General features: G+C 40.3%; 1 protein-coding gene across 1 annotated transcript in view; it reads right to left on the bottom strand.

Annotated features, from left to right (window-relative positions):
- Positions 1 to 15,568, bottom strand: part of LOC107044203 (sucrase-isomaltase, intestinal) — a 165,940-nt gene that overhangs the window by 72,201 nt on the left and 78,171 nt on the right. Inside the window, exons 4-6 of the mRNA XM_015266000.1 lie at positions 10,624 to 10,907; positions 9,036 to 9,695; positions 6,610 to 6,899 (exon numbers count right to left, since the gene is read on the bottom strand). Of these exons, the coding sequence (XP_015121486.1) occupies positions 6,610 to 6,899; positions 9,036 to 9,695; positions 10,624 to 10,907 (1,234 nt within the window). The remainder of the gene's footprint in view (positions 1 to 6,609; positions 6,900 to 9,035; positions 9,696 to 10,623; positions 10,908 to 15,568) is intronic.

Here is a 15,568-nt window from a genome sequence, read left to right as displayed (position 1 = left end):
ATATTTTATACCATCACTTACCTTGATTAAAGTTGATGGAGAATAAATACAGGAGAATAACCGTCGGAGAATTTCTGTCAACGATACTGTAATGGACCGTGTGAGATGTTCAACACTCAAGTGTGTGATGAGGACTAATCAAACGGTTATTATTGAGGCAACTCTATGGCTCGCATGGAAACTGAATTCCGAGAAATCGGTTGTTTATTCTCACTCCCACTCGGAACCTTTGATTTCATTGCACTCCCATTTTTTGTATCCATTGTCCAATGTTTGTGTATAGAAATACCAAAGTCATTTCCCAAAGAAATGCGGACAACGTTTGATTTCTCGGAGTTTGAAACCCGATCGGCACCCATTGGGTTTCGAACCCGAATCATCGGATTAGAAATCGCTCGCCCTACCGGCCGAGCTATCGTTGGCTTTCAATTTTTATTCAGTAGTAATACCGCGAGTACTTCAAAATTATCGGCTATTTCCCGATAACTTCGTTGTAAACAAACAAAAGTGTCAAGTTTTGCAGATTCAAAAATCCCGAGCGCTTGCGCGAGGGATTTTCCTGCAAAACTTGACACGATCGTTTGTTTGCAGGGAAGTTTGAGGGTAATACCAGATAATTTTGAAGCACGAGGGGTATTTGTCGGATCATTTTTCACGTACGGATTTTGCTCAGGAGTGTCGTTTACGCAACCTCAAAATGACCTCCGAGAACAATTGAAGAGTTAGTACGAAATATCCGGAAGAATACATATATGAGTACGAAATAACCGAAAAAATATATATGTTAGTTCGAAATATCCGAAATAAAACTTCCTCCAGCCTGTCATTTGTCATCAAATGCTGCATTCTGATTGGCCCTGACTGTCCAAAATCCGTACGTGTAAAAATAATCATCATGATAAGTGAAAAATCATGTGAATTCGAGCAATTAACGCTATTGCGAAAGATATTGGGCATGTCTGCCAGGTACAAGGGTGAAGTTATAGGGGTAAAATTTTGAAACAATGTTGGACTCATCTTGTTGACTTTAAACATGCCAATGGTCTATTCCGAAATACAAAAAAATCCAGGGTAGCTGAATTGACATGGAATGTCCCATGTATGATCGGAAAATCGAATTTTCCAGGGAATTTTTTTCTTTTTCTCATCTCCATATGGCTATCCCACTTTCACATACCCCGGAAAAGTTGAGTAATATCATCATTCATCGAAGAAAAAAAAATTATTCGATTTTCGAATGGCCCCTGCGAAACAGAGGGATTAAAATAACGAAAAACTTAAAAAATGGCTTAGTATTCATCCTCGTGGTACTGTTGTATTCCTACTCTCAAAATATATGAAAAAAACGAAAAAAATCTTTTTTTATTGATTAAAATCGGCCAATTTGTTCGCCAGATATGATTTTTCAAAAATTTGAGCTTTTGTTATTTGTCCTGGCCAAACAATGAATGTTAAAGGAGCGAAAATTTAGAGAAAGTATGTACTCATGTGGTACTCGACTGGGAGCATGCTAATTAAGGATTCTGAAAAACAAAAAAATCCAGGGTGGCTGAGTTGACATGGAATGTCCCATATAGTTATCCTTTTCTTTGTTGCCACAGAAAGGGAGTATTGTAGTGAAGCTACTTATATTTATTTGGCATTATTTCAATTTATTCACAATTAACGTATTCACAACGTATTAACGTATTCACTATCGTATTTCAACGTATTCATAATTTTTTTTTCCACTCTTTTAAATGTAGTTCATATCATCGGGATTCACGTGAAATTTTTTGTAGCGAAGTTACTTATATTTATTTCGCATTATTTTAATCTATTGTATTCGAGCTCGCCTTAGCAGCCAAATACCTTATTATGTCACCTCGTGACAATTCGTAATAATTCGGACATCCTCGATCGGCGGATTAATACCGTTGTCGCGGGAGCACACTCTCGTTCCAGCTCTCATGGTGTAACCAAAGTTTCGTTTGCTGTGAATAAATTCTAATACGGTGTCCCAACATGATTTATAGGGCTAAATAAGTACTTAAAATGTAGTTGAGCTCGAAAATGTTTCCGACCAAAGTTATAGAGCTTCGAGGGGGAAAAATAATGAGAAGCATGTTTTGAGCATAAGTGTTTAGGTTTCTATGCTACAAGTATAAGTTAATTTTTCTTTAATAGGACCGACAATTTTCGTGTTACAAAAATTATTGTGCTCGGTGAGAGGAATACAATGGTATGACACATGATGTCTTTTTAAGGTTTTAGGGTTAAATTTACAAAAAATCGAGAACAATGAAAGAAAAGTCCAAATTGAGATTTTTGCTCTCCTGTGTGTTTGTTTTTTTTTTTATACAGGTTTAGGAAAATCTTCAAAAGATTCTAATAAAGTGATGTTAAAAACCAGATCTAGGATTCTTACCCAGTAAAAACCCTGTTTTCCTCTTTGTTACCTCTAATCGTCCATGCCCATTTCCCTCGCGGCTCCACCGTCAAGTACTACTTCGCCAATAGATTTTTCACCTATACTGCATCCCTGCGCTTCCGCTCCTCACGCCTGAGCTCCTTCATGACCTTAGCTGTGAACTCGCTCGTTGCGTCCCATGCTGCCTGCGATGACAACATTGCTTCTACCACATTTTCGGGGGACATTTCCCTTCCGAGGTCCGACTCCCATGTATCCCGGATGTCACTGAAACGGAGACATGCGAAGAAGACGTCCTGCGCGTTCCCATCCACTCCTGTGCTGGTCGGGCACTCCGGGGAATCTTCATGTTTGAATTTACGGAGATATTTCCGGAAGCACCCGTGCCCTGAAAGAATTTGACAAAGATAGTAATTGACTTCTCCATGAGTTCGACTTACCCAGACAGCCACTTGTGGGATCAGACGATGGGTCCATCTACCCTTGGTCGAGTCGGCCAATTTCTGCTGCCATCGGCTTAAGCTGTTTCGCTTCTATTCCGTCACCAGTTCTTCGGGGCTGAGCGTTTCCGATCTCTTCCGCCGGTACAGAGATTTTCGCTTCTCAACTAGTACCTCTATGGATGGCATCCCCGCAATGACACATACGGCATCCGCAGAGACTGTGCGATATGCACTCGCAACCCTGAGGGCACTTAATCGGTAGATCGGTAGATTGGTAGATCTTCCGCTGTACTTCCTGCAACTGAAGTGCATCGCCCCAGATGGTAATGCCGTACGTGAGCTTAAAGTATCGTATATCATGTATATCATGTACGGTAAGCTTAAAGTTGAGCCGAGCGTCGATCATCACTCCCAGATACCGAATGGCCGACTGGGAAGTGAGTTCATAGTCCACGACTTGCAGCGTTATAGTCTCTACTTGCTTCCTGCTCGTGATCAGGAAGCAAGCCTCCGTCCGGTATGGCCTCCGTCTTGTGCTCCGCCAGCTGTAGACCTACGGTGTCCATCCAGTGACGAATAGTTCTGAAGGCCATGTTGAAAACAAGTATCATGTCTTTCAGGTGTTTTCTCACAATAACTACAGCCACATCATCCGCAAACGCCACTAGGCTGACGCCATGTGGCAGTGTCAGCTTCAGTAAGCCATCGTACATGATATTCCACAAGAGAGGTCCCAATACTGAGCCCAATACTGAACCCCTCCAGTGACTCGATATTTTTTGGGCCCGCACTTCGTGTCGTACTTAAGAACCCTCCCAGTAAAGTAGCTTTCGACTATTTTCCACAGGTATTGCGGTACTTCGAACTCTTCCAGAGCCTTCATGATGGGATCTCACCTGGTTGAGTTGAAGGCGTTTTTGATGTCCAACGTTGCCACAAGGCTTCTTTGTGCCCCAGCGCCATCTCGTCCCTGCAATCGCTTCCCTAGCGTTGCCAACAACAAGACTGATGGTATCGAGAGTACATCGGCCTCTCCGGAAACCAAATTGGTTCTCCGCTAACAATGGGTCAACGACTGCTTCTATCCTTCTATGGATGATGCGTTCGAGGATCTTTCTAGCAGTATCGAGCATACAGAGGGGACGGTATGATGACAGTTCGTCTGGCGGCTTTTTGCCTTTTGGGAGCGACAGCAGCCTCTGCTGCTTCCAGTTGGGAGGAAAAACGCCCTCCCTGAGAAACTCGTTATATGCGTCCAGGAACAATCCCGGTTTTGCACGGATAGCTGATTTCAATGCAACGTTTGGGACACCATCCAGCCCAGGGGCTTTGGTGTTACCCACTCTACTGCAAGCCTCTAACCGTTCTGCCTCAGTTATCAGTGGGACCAGTTCTTCCTCTTCCCGCTCAACGCCCCGTTGTAGCTCCGACTGTTGTGGGAACAGCACTGTGACGTTTTTTTCCATGAGTTCCGGACATGTTGGCGATAGCATCGGTTGACTTCTAAGTCGAGTCATCACGGTTTTGTATGGCCGGCCCCATGGATCGCTCTCCACTTCCGCAACGAGCTCATTCCATGTCTTGTTCTTGCTACTTTTGATGGCCTTGGTGAGCTGCTGGCGTGTCTTCTTGTATCTCGTTTCCAACTCCCTACAATTCGGCTTGTTCTAGCCACGTTGAGACAATCTTCTCGCTGCATTGCACTCCTTCCGTAAGACGGCGATGGTGTTGTTCCACCAGTACACTGGTGGGTGATGATTACTAGCTCGTTTTTTGGACACGCTAGCATCAGACGCGTCAGTCACTCTCCTCATGATATCGTCTGTCTTCTCCTTGGCATTTCTGCCGGGGATCGGACAGTCGTCGAGACCGATTAGAAAGGAGCTCGGGTCGAATGTGCTCACTTTCCAGCTAATTGCATTCGTCTTCTTTGGCACCAGCCTGGTCCTTCGGCCGGAAGCTACCTCCCAGAGTATCGCACGATGATCACTGGTAGTGTAGATGTCAGCTACCTGCCATGAGTAGGTTCCTCTTGCGAGGTTACTGCTCACGAAGGTGAGATCTACGTTTGAGCTTTTTTCTCCTCTTTGAAACATGGGTTCATCACCTGTGTTCAACAGAACAAGGTCCAACGAGGACATGGCCTCCAGGAGTGCTTGCCCCCTTGCTTTGGTCTCTTTACTGCCCCAGTCGACTGCCCAGGTGTTGAAGCCTCCAGCGATTGCCAGGAAAGATTTCTGCTTCGCATCTGCACTCAGTCTATCCAGAAAGTCTGTGAATTCGTCGAAGGTGAGGCTCGGCGGAGCATAACAGCTGTAGAAATGAATTCCTCCCAGCTTCATTACCACAAATCCAGCCTCTCCCGTCATTGCAACATCCTGAAACGGGTACTTGCCGCAAAACCAGATTACAGCCGTACGACTCTTATCCGTCTCCCAGAGTTGAAATGATCGCCTGTTCCCACACGCCTCCGCGGTTTTTGATCTGCGCCAGATGGGGAGTCCAAGGCTGGGCACGCGTGACCTTGTCCGTTGGGGGTTAAACGGACTGGCACCCTTTTGGTATTGGTTCCTCTCGTGTTTTCCCAGTCATACTAACTTCTTCGGAGTTTCCATCCAGAGTGACCAAAGGTTCATGAAGGATCACATGTGTGAAACTCGCATACGTGTTTGAGGAAATACATCACAACTTTTTGACGAATTTTTCCCTCAATGAACCGTTGTCAGTTCAGGCGAGGAACAGTACATGATTTTTATCATGTTACACTACATTCAATAAAATATGAATACCATCCCATTGAAATTTTTCGACATAGCGTCGTTTTTGAATTTTGTTTTGGTTGGACTTCACTTTTGCGCACTATGACACGGTTAAAAGTCAGGGTAACCTTTTCAAACTTCGGCTTCTAGTTAGGATTATCAAGGAACATTACTATACCAAATTTTAGGTCAATTTATGTGATAGTTCTTAAAATGGAACAATTCACCCAAAATTGTTGAGAAAAAAAAATCATTTTTTGTCATGAAATATGAGTGGGATGGGTCTTAATATTTTCAATAAATGGTAATACTCATGCATTAATTTTTTGAAAACATACATTGGAATCCATTCGGAAGCCTACTATCAATGAAATTGGTACAAATGAAAATAAGAGAAACAAAATTTTCCACTTTCTTCTCCACATCGATAGCGAGATATCGATTCTCGACATAAACATCGAGATATTGAGAAAATAATCGAGAATCGAGAACCAAAACAAACGAAGCGAATAACTTGTTTTTGTCAAATCTGGCGCACGTCTATCTGTTATTGTTGAGAACGGGGAGTATTAGGAGAGGGGGAAGGCGCTTGGGAATAAGTGCAGCGGTAGCTGGCAGTACACACATACGTCCTTGGTACGTATCTCTACCGCGATACTTGATACGTGGAGAGTAGCAGTCATATGTAATCTGTCAAATGGCTTCTGTCGCGCTGCTTGTTTTATTCGCTTATACTTCTGTCGTCAAATTTACATAACAACATAACAGTTACAAATTAAATTGTCACAAATTAAAATGGTCAAGCTAAAAACATGAAATTGACTGTAACCTTGATACAGCCGGTAAACATGATGTGGATGCATCTAGGTGATGACAAAAAGCTAACCTAATTTCAGCGGAGAAATAATTTTTCAATATGATCAAATCTCTCCTCAATTTTCATTTTATAACGATTTCGGTCCGTTGTGAGGTCGTATTGGAACTAATATTGCATTACCTTTGACACAAATCATCATTAGACGGCAACGTGACACTGCACATATAGATGGCCGATGGTAGTTGCCCAAGAAGACCACTTGCAATGCCTCGATTGAGAATTTTCTTCAATGTAAGCCATCCGCTGGAAGTGTCCTCATTCCACAGCTCCACTTGTATTGAATTCGCGTATTTTCCTACAAAAGCTTGAAATTCTCTGGCATATCCATTATGGACTTTATAATGGGACTCTTCTGTCAATGAAAATAATTCAATAGGAATCGATCCCTTTGACATGAGAGTATGCAATTCCTGAAATGTTTGAGAATCAAATTAGTGAATAATAATATTATTTGGATTAAATCTATTGGTTTCGAGTTAAATTCAAATGTAATGACGAAACCAATCGGGTATCCACCTATTCCTTAGACCTACAATTAGTCCAATCGACTTAATTTGACTCGTATATTTGACTAAAGACTAATAAAATCATGAGAACAAAAATTCGACGGGGTTGTCGGTAGGTCGCTTCGCTCGCTCCCATTGCGAATGGCTTGGAATTCGACTGACTTGTTGGTCACTCGCTCCCCTTGCGGGTGGGTTGGAGTGGGTGTGACCCAGTATGGATCGAAACAATAACTTCAGGACCCGTTTTTTTTTTCATTCATTACGAAAAAAGACACAAATGTTCAAAATTTCATCCTGATAAAAGAATAACTGTTGAGAAGTTTTCATGGAAATTCAGTCAGCGTCAAGTTATATCGCAATTTATTTTCTGTACAAATAAAAGAAATTCAATTAAAAAATGTTAAATGAGGAGAATCAGCTCTGTTTTGATAAGAATTTCTGCTTTTCATCCAATGACGTTTTTGTCCTTCCTCATGTAATATCAATCAATAAGGCTGATAACCCTGCTGTGATAACCATTTGGTACGATGGACGTGAAATCATACGATTTAAAAACCGTAACGTATGGAACTACACCAGCATTATTCCTGGTGAACCGCGCGCTGAAACAACTGGCTATGGATGAAAACAGAAGTTCTGCTATATTGGAGAACGATTTCTACGTTCATGAGGATCTGAGTGGAGCTTCGTTAAGTGACGAAACTAGAGAGATCCAAAATGCGCTACAACTACTCTTTTTTTTCGGTAGGACGAACCTCAGGAAATGGACATCTAGCCACGCTGAGAGCCTCAGAGCAGTCTCTCATCAGACTGCTACTAGCAGGCGACCTTAGCTCTGAATTCAATCAGAAGAAAACCACTACGATGCGTGGAGTCCAATGGAACATGAATCAAGACACCTTCCAGTTCTGCGCGTCCTCGGATAACTCGATTAAGGATAGGAAGCGCGGAATTCTCTCAACTGTCGCCAAGATCTTCGACCTAGTGGACTGGCTCGAATCACAGTAAAAATCACAGTACAAATCCTTATTCAAGAACTGTGGTTACTTGGCATGGATTGGAACGAAGAAATGCCCGAGACAATTCTCGAAAAATGGGGAAAATTTCAGTCTCAACTCGTAACACTCCAAAAAATAAACATCAGTCGATATCTCAAGCGGACACCAGACTCACTAAACCTGGAACTACATGGGTTTTGTAACGCGTCTACCCAAGCCTACTCCGCAGCAATCTACCTCAGAACTAGAGGTGATGGAATTTCCCAGACAGAGGTGCACCTCAGCGTAGGAAATTCCAAGATCGCCACAACAATGCACCAGACAGTATCTAAACTTGAGCTGTGCGCTGCACATCTGCTGGCTCGAGTCTTGGAATGCGTCAGAGACACTATGAAACTCGTAGCCATATCCATTCACGAGTGCAGTGACTTGCAAATAGTACTCGCCTGTCTCCAAAAACATGCGTCACCCTGGCCGACATTTGTTGCCAATCGAGTATCGGACTTACAAACCAGACTCCCAACAGCCAACTGGCATCACGTCCCAACGACATCAAACCCAGCCGACTGTGCCTCTCGTGGAGTCGGACCCACGACACAACTTCAACTTTAATCCAACAAAGCGGGAACGCGAGGTTCAATGTCTAACTACACGATTCTTCAGATCCTGACAAGATCTTTCTACGGAAATCATAGATGTCCTACCGACGTCTACCTTCTTCAGACACGTATTAACTCTAGTCCAACAAAGTGGGAACATTGCGTAAGGTCACTACACAATGACTGGAGGTGCGTGCACCAGCCATCTTTTCTCGGTGACGTTGGTCAGTGTGTATGTATATGAGTGTATATGTAGCGGCGAGCCGCTACAAAGGCACATTTCAGTACGAGGTGAACGTAACAGCAGTGTCAAAAAAGTATGATGAAGGAAAGACTCCTAAGATAGAGTAGAATACATGTTCAATATTTTAAATCTTTTTAGAGTGTATGCTGTCAGTGGCAATAAATTATTCTGTGGTATGTGTAATAATAAAGTCAATTACCTTTGGAATATAATCGAACTTAGAAAAATCCGTCGTAATATTTGAATCATCCCTGGGCCATAGGTCACGCAGATAAAGGAACTTTAAAGCAGAAGAATCTTGAAGATATTTTTTAATTTCAGCATCGTACATCTTGATAGTTCGTTCATCCAGCCAGTTGGGATAGACAACACTTTCGTTGTCGCTTATTCCTACATAAGCTCCATGAACATTCTCCAGTAACAAAGACTGTTCTGCGAGTTCAGAAGCTAAATTACTCTTTCCATATGAACACAAATTAGAAACGTGATACAAAACGGTTTTTCCTCTTTTATTGAGAACTTTTTCAATTTTTTTTCGAAGTTCCTGCTCAGCTTGACCCAGGACTCTGTCCAGAGTGGGATAGAACTTTTTGTGAATGCAGTAACTGTCCCAGGGGGCACCTTGACTTTCCATATAATTGATTATCCACTTCAAATCTTCTTCAGTTATATCCTGCTCTTCCTCAGGACAGATGTGTAGACCGAGATTCGACAGAGTGACTTCAGTTGTTTGTTCTTTCCTTACTAAGGCTGCAAATTGTTTGGTCACATTCTGTGGAGTTTCTCCAGAAAAGATATGGATTGATAGTGTCTCTGGCATCGACATTCCTCTTAAGATAATGATATTAGACTGCAATACCTGTAACATGAAAGTTTCAGTAGTGGAATGATGATATATACGAAAAAAATCCAAGCGCAGGGTATTCGGTAAAGACTCTTTGAACTTTTAATAGGAAATGCTATTCAATAATTACATCTACAATACTTTTTTGGGGGACTGATTTGTGTTTTCACTTTTTTGGGGGATTTCTTGAAATTGTAGGTATCCTCAACGGAGATGGCAAAAAGGATTTTCATCAAATTGTCCATAAAATGGAATTTTGGCACAGATAGTGTGAAGAAAAATCAACTTCGTTACTCAGCTGAAAAAAAATTTCGGATTGCTGTTATTGCAGCCCCACCATCTTTCGTCTGAGAATTGTTATAGCATATCTCTCAATTTCGGAAACTTCTTGGGAAGTTCCAAGACCAAGGGAAAAATCTTGTTTCATCAATCAAACGTTGGCTCGCATGTCAACAGTATAGAAATTAGAACTCCATCGTAACCGACCGGAAACATTAGAAGAGAGCGAAGTAAAATGGGATAACAGGGTAGGACAAAAAATGATTACGATAGCTATATTGATTGATTTGATTTTTATGATGATTATTGAAAATTAAGTATAATGACGCTGATATAACTTTCAACTAAGTTGAAAATCTGACAAAATTAGATAAAAGGAAATCTTATTCATTCTAATAAAAGGAAATAAACAATGATAGAAAAAAATTATGTGCAAAACAACCATTCGGAAGCATATTGCTAATTTCTTAGTAAAAATAGCTATACTATATCCAATACAAGAGTAATATCCCACTTGTTTGCAATTACTTTTCTAGAAAAACAGGAATTCATCTTCATGAAATTTTTTTCTTTTTGACAGTGAATGATATTCGCGGAAATGCAATGAAGAATGAAAGTGCAATTATATGTTTTAATCCGTATTTCTGTTACTGGTAGAGATTACCTCAATTTCCATAGGCCCTTTGTACTCAATGTAACAACCAATTCCCACGCCATCATCTGTGATCCCCAAAAATCCAGGAATTACAGTATTATCTTTGTTGTTGTAAACCCAATTAAATGTTCCATTTAATTCAACTGAATTCAATCCATAGACAGACGAGCTACCTAGCAACAAACTCCATTCCCAATAGGTATCGGTGATAATGAAAGGTCCTTTAGATGTCGTCATTACCGATTTGTTGCCACGTGTGAGCGTTATAGCGAATAGTCCCTTTGAATTGAAATCTGCAATGATTGATTCAATTTCGGTAACTTTTTTACTGGTTTAGTCATCTCTATTCACAGACAAATGAAAAGTTGAAGTTTTAGGGATCTGCGCCATTCAAAAATTTAATCAGTAAGAAATCCTGAATTCAAGTAATTTTATCACTATTTTCTAGTGAGATAATCGTGAATGTTAGAAAGTACGAAAGATAACGGATAGCGATCCTTAACAGTTGGAATGAGATTTTCAGGGGATTAATTCCCTAATTTTATGGACCTATTTCTAAGAACTACAACTCATCTCGCTCTGTATTATTTATAATTATACAAATAGTGGATCAACGTTGATATAAAGACAAGATTATTTTTAGAAGTAACACTTTCGGATCTAATTCAAGAATCTTCACTGAAAGAAGCAACGTTTTAATTGGAATTGAACAAGATCTTATCATTACGATGTCACTAGGTAAAATCCTGAGATTAATTCCATCGCGACAACACTTTTTATTATGAATTATAACAATTGCGGGAAGTCCCTAGAGACTCAACTAAGCAAAAGCTTATGAAGTTGTACTATTGGATTTGTGATAAAGTGCCACGAATTTTCTCTAGACCATTAAATTCACACAAACAAGAATTTTCCTGGAACAGAGAGTTCAGTTACTTAATAACCGCCAAAAACAGAAAAAATCGTAAGAAAATACTTTCTTGAGAGCCCCTCGATTCCGGAGGCATGAGTGCATTGCATACCCTTACTAATTTAATATCAGACGTACTCGTGCTACATCAAACTTGATTAATTCATTCGGGATAGGATGTCTCTCACAAGTATAAAATAATGGAGCAAAAGATATTTAGAAAACAATACTGAGTGTATTTATGAATTTCAACACTAGTTAATTTTCGTAATTTTATATAAAATAAGTCAGATGGACTTATAGGAAAGAACATTCAAAAATATGTGTTCAATATTAGAAATTATTAGCAAAAGTGACTCGAAATGGGTCGACCAAAGTAAACAAAATATTACGTATACAAATTAATTCGGTGCCTTAATAAATCTTGCTTGATATGTCATTTGCAAATTTAAGTAAGTTCTGAATATTTTAAATTTTGTAATTGGTAACACTGAGTTTTTATAACACCATGATTTCACATAAAAAAATCAGTCAACCTCAAAAAACAGTGGTGAACACAATGGCTGTTGATAAGCAACATTTAAGACACTGCATTTTTTTTGCATTTCAATTGAAGAAAAATTCCGCCAAAGCAATAAAAATGATTTGCGCTGCATTAGGGTGAATGCTGTAACACACAAAACATATAAGAAGTGATATCAAAGATTTCGGGATGAAGATTTTGATCGTTCGGATAGAAAACGCCCGGGCCAATGTGAAAAGTTCGACGACATGTCTCTCGAGCAAATTTTAACTGAAAATTCTGCACAACCTCAAGAAGAACTTGCTTTACAACTCGTTGTGACTGAGCAATGCATATCTTCGTTTACATCAACTTGACAAAATTCAACAAGCAGAGGTTCGAACCTTTTTGGCCGAAGCCATCTGACCGTTACTTTATGTGTTATAACTTTTTTTCTTTCTTTCATTTCTACCCATTCCATTGGTAGTAAGCTTCCGAACAAGATAGAAGGCATTCAGATAGATGGCATCGAAACAAATATTTTGAAAAAAAAAAATTGAAATCGGATGCGTAGTTTTTAAGCTATTGCACATAAAAGGTTTTCAGAGAAAGTCGAATATCTCGGAAACTACTGATGCGATTGAGCTCATTTTTAATAAAAAGTATTGTTATCATGAGAGGAAGATTCTCTCCAAATTTCAAAGTTGATATCTCAATTTTTGTACAAGCTAGAGTGATTAAAAGGACTTTTATGAAAAAACAGAAAAACGGCAATATCTCGAAAACTTTATATGAACGGGTATATATATTTTGATTGATTCGGATAGAAAGCATCGAAACGAATATTTTGAAAAAAAATTGAAATCGGTTGACTAGCTTCGAAGATATTAGCGAAAAACGATTTAAAAACGAATAGCTTTTTCTCAAAAACTGTTCGATCAATCGGGTTGAACTTTTGCACAGAGTTAGTCCTTGTTCAGATCTATAAACTGACAAATTTTCAGATTTTTTGGAATAAGTTTAGCCAATTAATTACACAATTTGTCCAAAAATTGACCACCGGAAAGGTGGCGATGGACATTGACACCGACAGACATGGTCGCCAAACTTCGTATTTTTACGTTTTAGACCATTCTACATCAGTTCCAATCAAAATTAGAAAATGTGAAAATAGCACGATTATAATGCTTCCATCCGGAAGCAAAAAGAGGGTAGATGGGTCTCGCACAGTTGAAGTCCAGAGATGAAGGCGCAAAGATTCGATACGGCACTTTCTTTGTTAACCCACTTCAAAAAAAGGATTTCCTGTATAAGATGGTGACCGGTGATGAAAAGTGGATATTAGTTAATTCTTTATTTCCTGGATGTTACAAAAGTTTTTATATGATACGTGCGTGTAACCGCATGGGTTTCAGTTGACTATAGTCAACTGGAAAGTAGTGGGTTTCGAGCGCTTATGCATACTCAACTAAAACCCGAAATAACGCATGACGCGTATGCGCATCACCTATTAAAAGAGAATAACAAGGAAATCTAACCTCCGAATAGTGAATACATGGAATTACTGAAAAATGAAAAGGTGATTTTCGAAGCAGATAAAATGAGCCAGAATCATATAATTCCTGATAGTGATGAAGAGTTAGGCAGTGAGGAGGATTTATTTACTGATGAGAAGGAGTTGATTGGTGATGTGACATTTGAAGAAAATGGAAATGAAATATTCTCCAATGAAGCAACGGCAGGATCGCTAAAAACTCCTTCTTCGATCAAATACTGTAACTTAAGGGCTTTATTAAATTCTAATGATCAAAATAATGTCAAGGAAACACAGAGAAAAATCATTTTTGCTTTTCAGAGACACGTCACAGAATTCACCGAAACTTCACTGAAATTTGGTGATTGATTTCTAGAAATTAGTGATAAGTCATTGAGAATTCAGTAACGAAAATGAANAAACTTCATCACGCACTTATCATATAAAATAGTATACGCAACACGTGCGAAAAGCAGGCGGTATCACTCGGGCGGCTGCGCCGCCCTCGCGAGTAACCGCCTGCTTTCCGCACTAGTTACATAATGTACTATTCTTTGTTTTACATCTACACATGTCTTCCTCCTTCACAGAACAACAACAATAATTTTGAAAAAACTATAGTACATTAGAGTACAAGGGCACAAATTTCGTTTTCAACGAATGTGTAGTTTACAGGCCGAGCCGAAGGCGAGGTCTGTACACACATTCGTTGAAAACGAAATTTATTACCGAGTGCTCTATAATATTTTATGTCAAGCCATGCAGAAGTCGAGTGTTGAGCAAGCTGCGCGAAGCGCAGCGTGCGATAAACTCGACTTATTGCACGGCGCGACATAAAAATCATTATAAAAAATTTGCCTTGCGCCTCAACCTCAAGTGAACAATGACACAAAGGAAAGCAGATCTTGCCAGAAGCCAACGCGAATATCTACACCGTTAGGAAACATTTTTAAGAATATTCGCAAATGATTCAAGAAAATTTTCACAAATGACAACATCACGATCATGCTGAAAGATCCGTATCCGTTGCTCCGTCCTTCCGCTGGTCTGGTTCCACCCGCATTCACGATGTTTCTCGCTGTCTCTCCCATCCCTGTGGGAGCCATTTCCATCCTCCAACAACTTCAACTCGTCCTTCTCTGACCGCCCCTTTCGATGTCTAGTTCTTTTGATCAATTGCCTCACAAGGTTTTCCTGAATCAAGATATGTACTGCCCTACCGCCAAAAAATTACGTTTTCTCTCCGAAACGTCCACCTCAGCCTTACCTTAGCCATAACCTCCTCTTCTCAGTATTTAGCGTCACTGCCATCGTTGCATGTTGATTCTTTCATGGCCGTTACGTCCCTCATATTTACTGCCCCTCAGCCTTCCACTTCATTCAAGATTTATGGAAATTTCGCTCATTTTCGGGTCACACAAAAATCTTCCTTGTAGCCTCCTCGCGATATGCCTTTCATTCATTTTACCATTCAAATAATAGTCACCTTCTTCTCTTTACCCTTTACCATAATCCTCCTCTGCCTCCCCTGCTCCCTCGAATTCATCTTATTTTCCTCAGGTGTCCCAGACTTCCGGCAAACCATGCTTCTGCCTCCGTGGTACTGCCCAAATTCTTCATGTCACAGACTGCCTCGTGGCCACTCCATCCATCCATCCAAACCTTGCCCAACTTCTCTTATTTTGGGTTGCCTCTGTTGTCCTTCCATTACTATTAATTTCAATTTCTCACCACTTTTAATATGTTCCACTCTCTAACTCCTAGATATCCCACCTGTCTCCATCGTTCTTGCCCCTCTCCAACCCCTCGCCTACACCTCAAAACACTATCTGACCTCCAAATTGCCAGCCGCCAACGATCCATTGAAAAATCTCTCAAAAAATTCTTTTCCCTTCCACTTTATTACCTCCCTTGTTAATAACACTACGAGGAGCCCCTTCGACAGTTTTCTTCCACTTTATTCCACTAAAAAAAACATAATTCGTTGCCAAAACCGACGGAGCTTTCA

The sequence above is a fragment of the Diachasma alloeum genome, unplaced genomic scaffold (genome assembly GCF_001412515.2).
Source record: "Diachasma alloeum isolate Michigan unplaced genomic scaffold, Dall2.0 Dall_scaffold_00687, whole genome shotgun sequence".
Classification (NCBI taxonomy): Eukaryota; Metazoa; Arthropoda; class Insecta; order Hymenoptera; family Braconidae; genus Diachasma; species Diachasma alloeum.
Note: the sequence above shows the minus strand (reverse complement) of the source record. Positions and strands in the feature narration are given on the sequence as shown.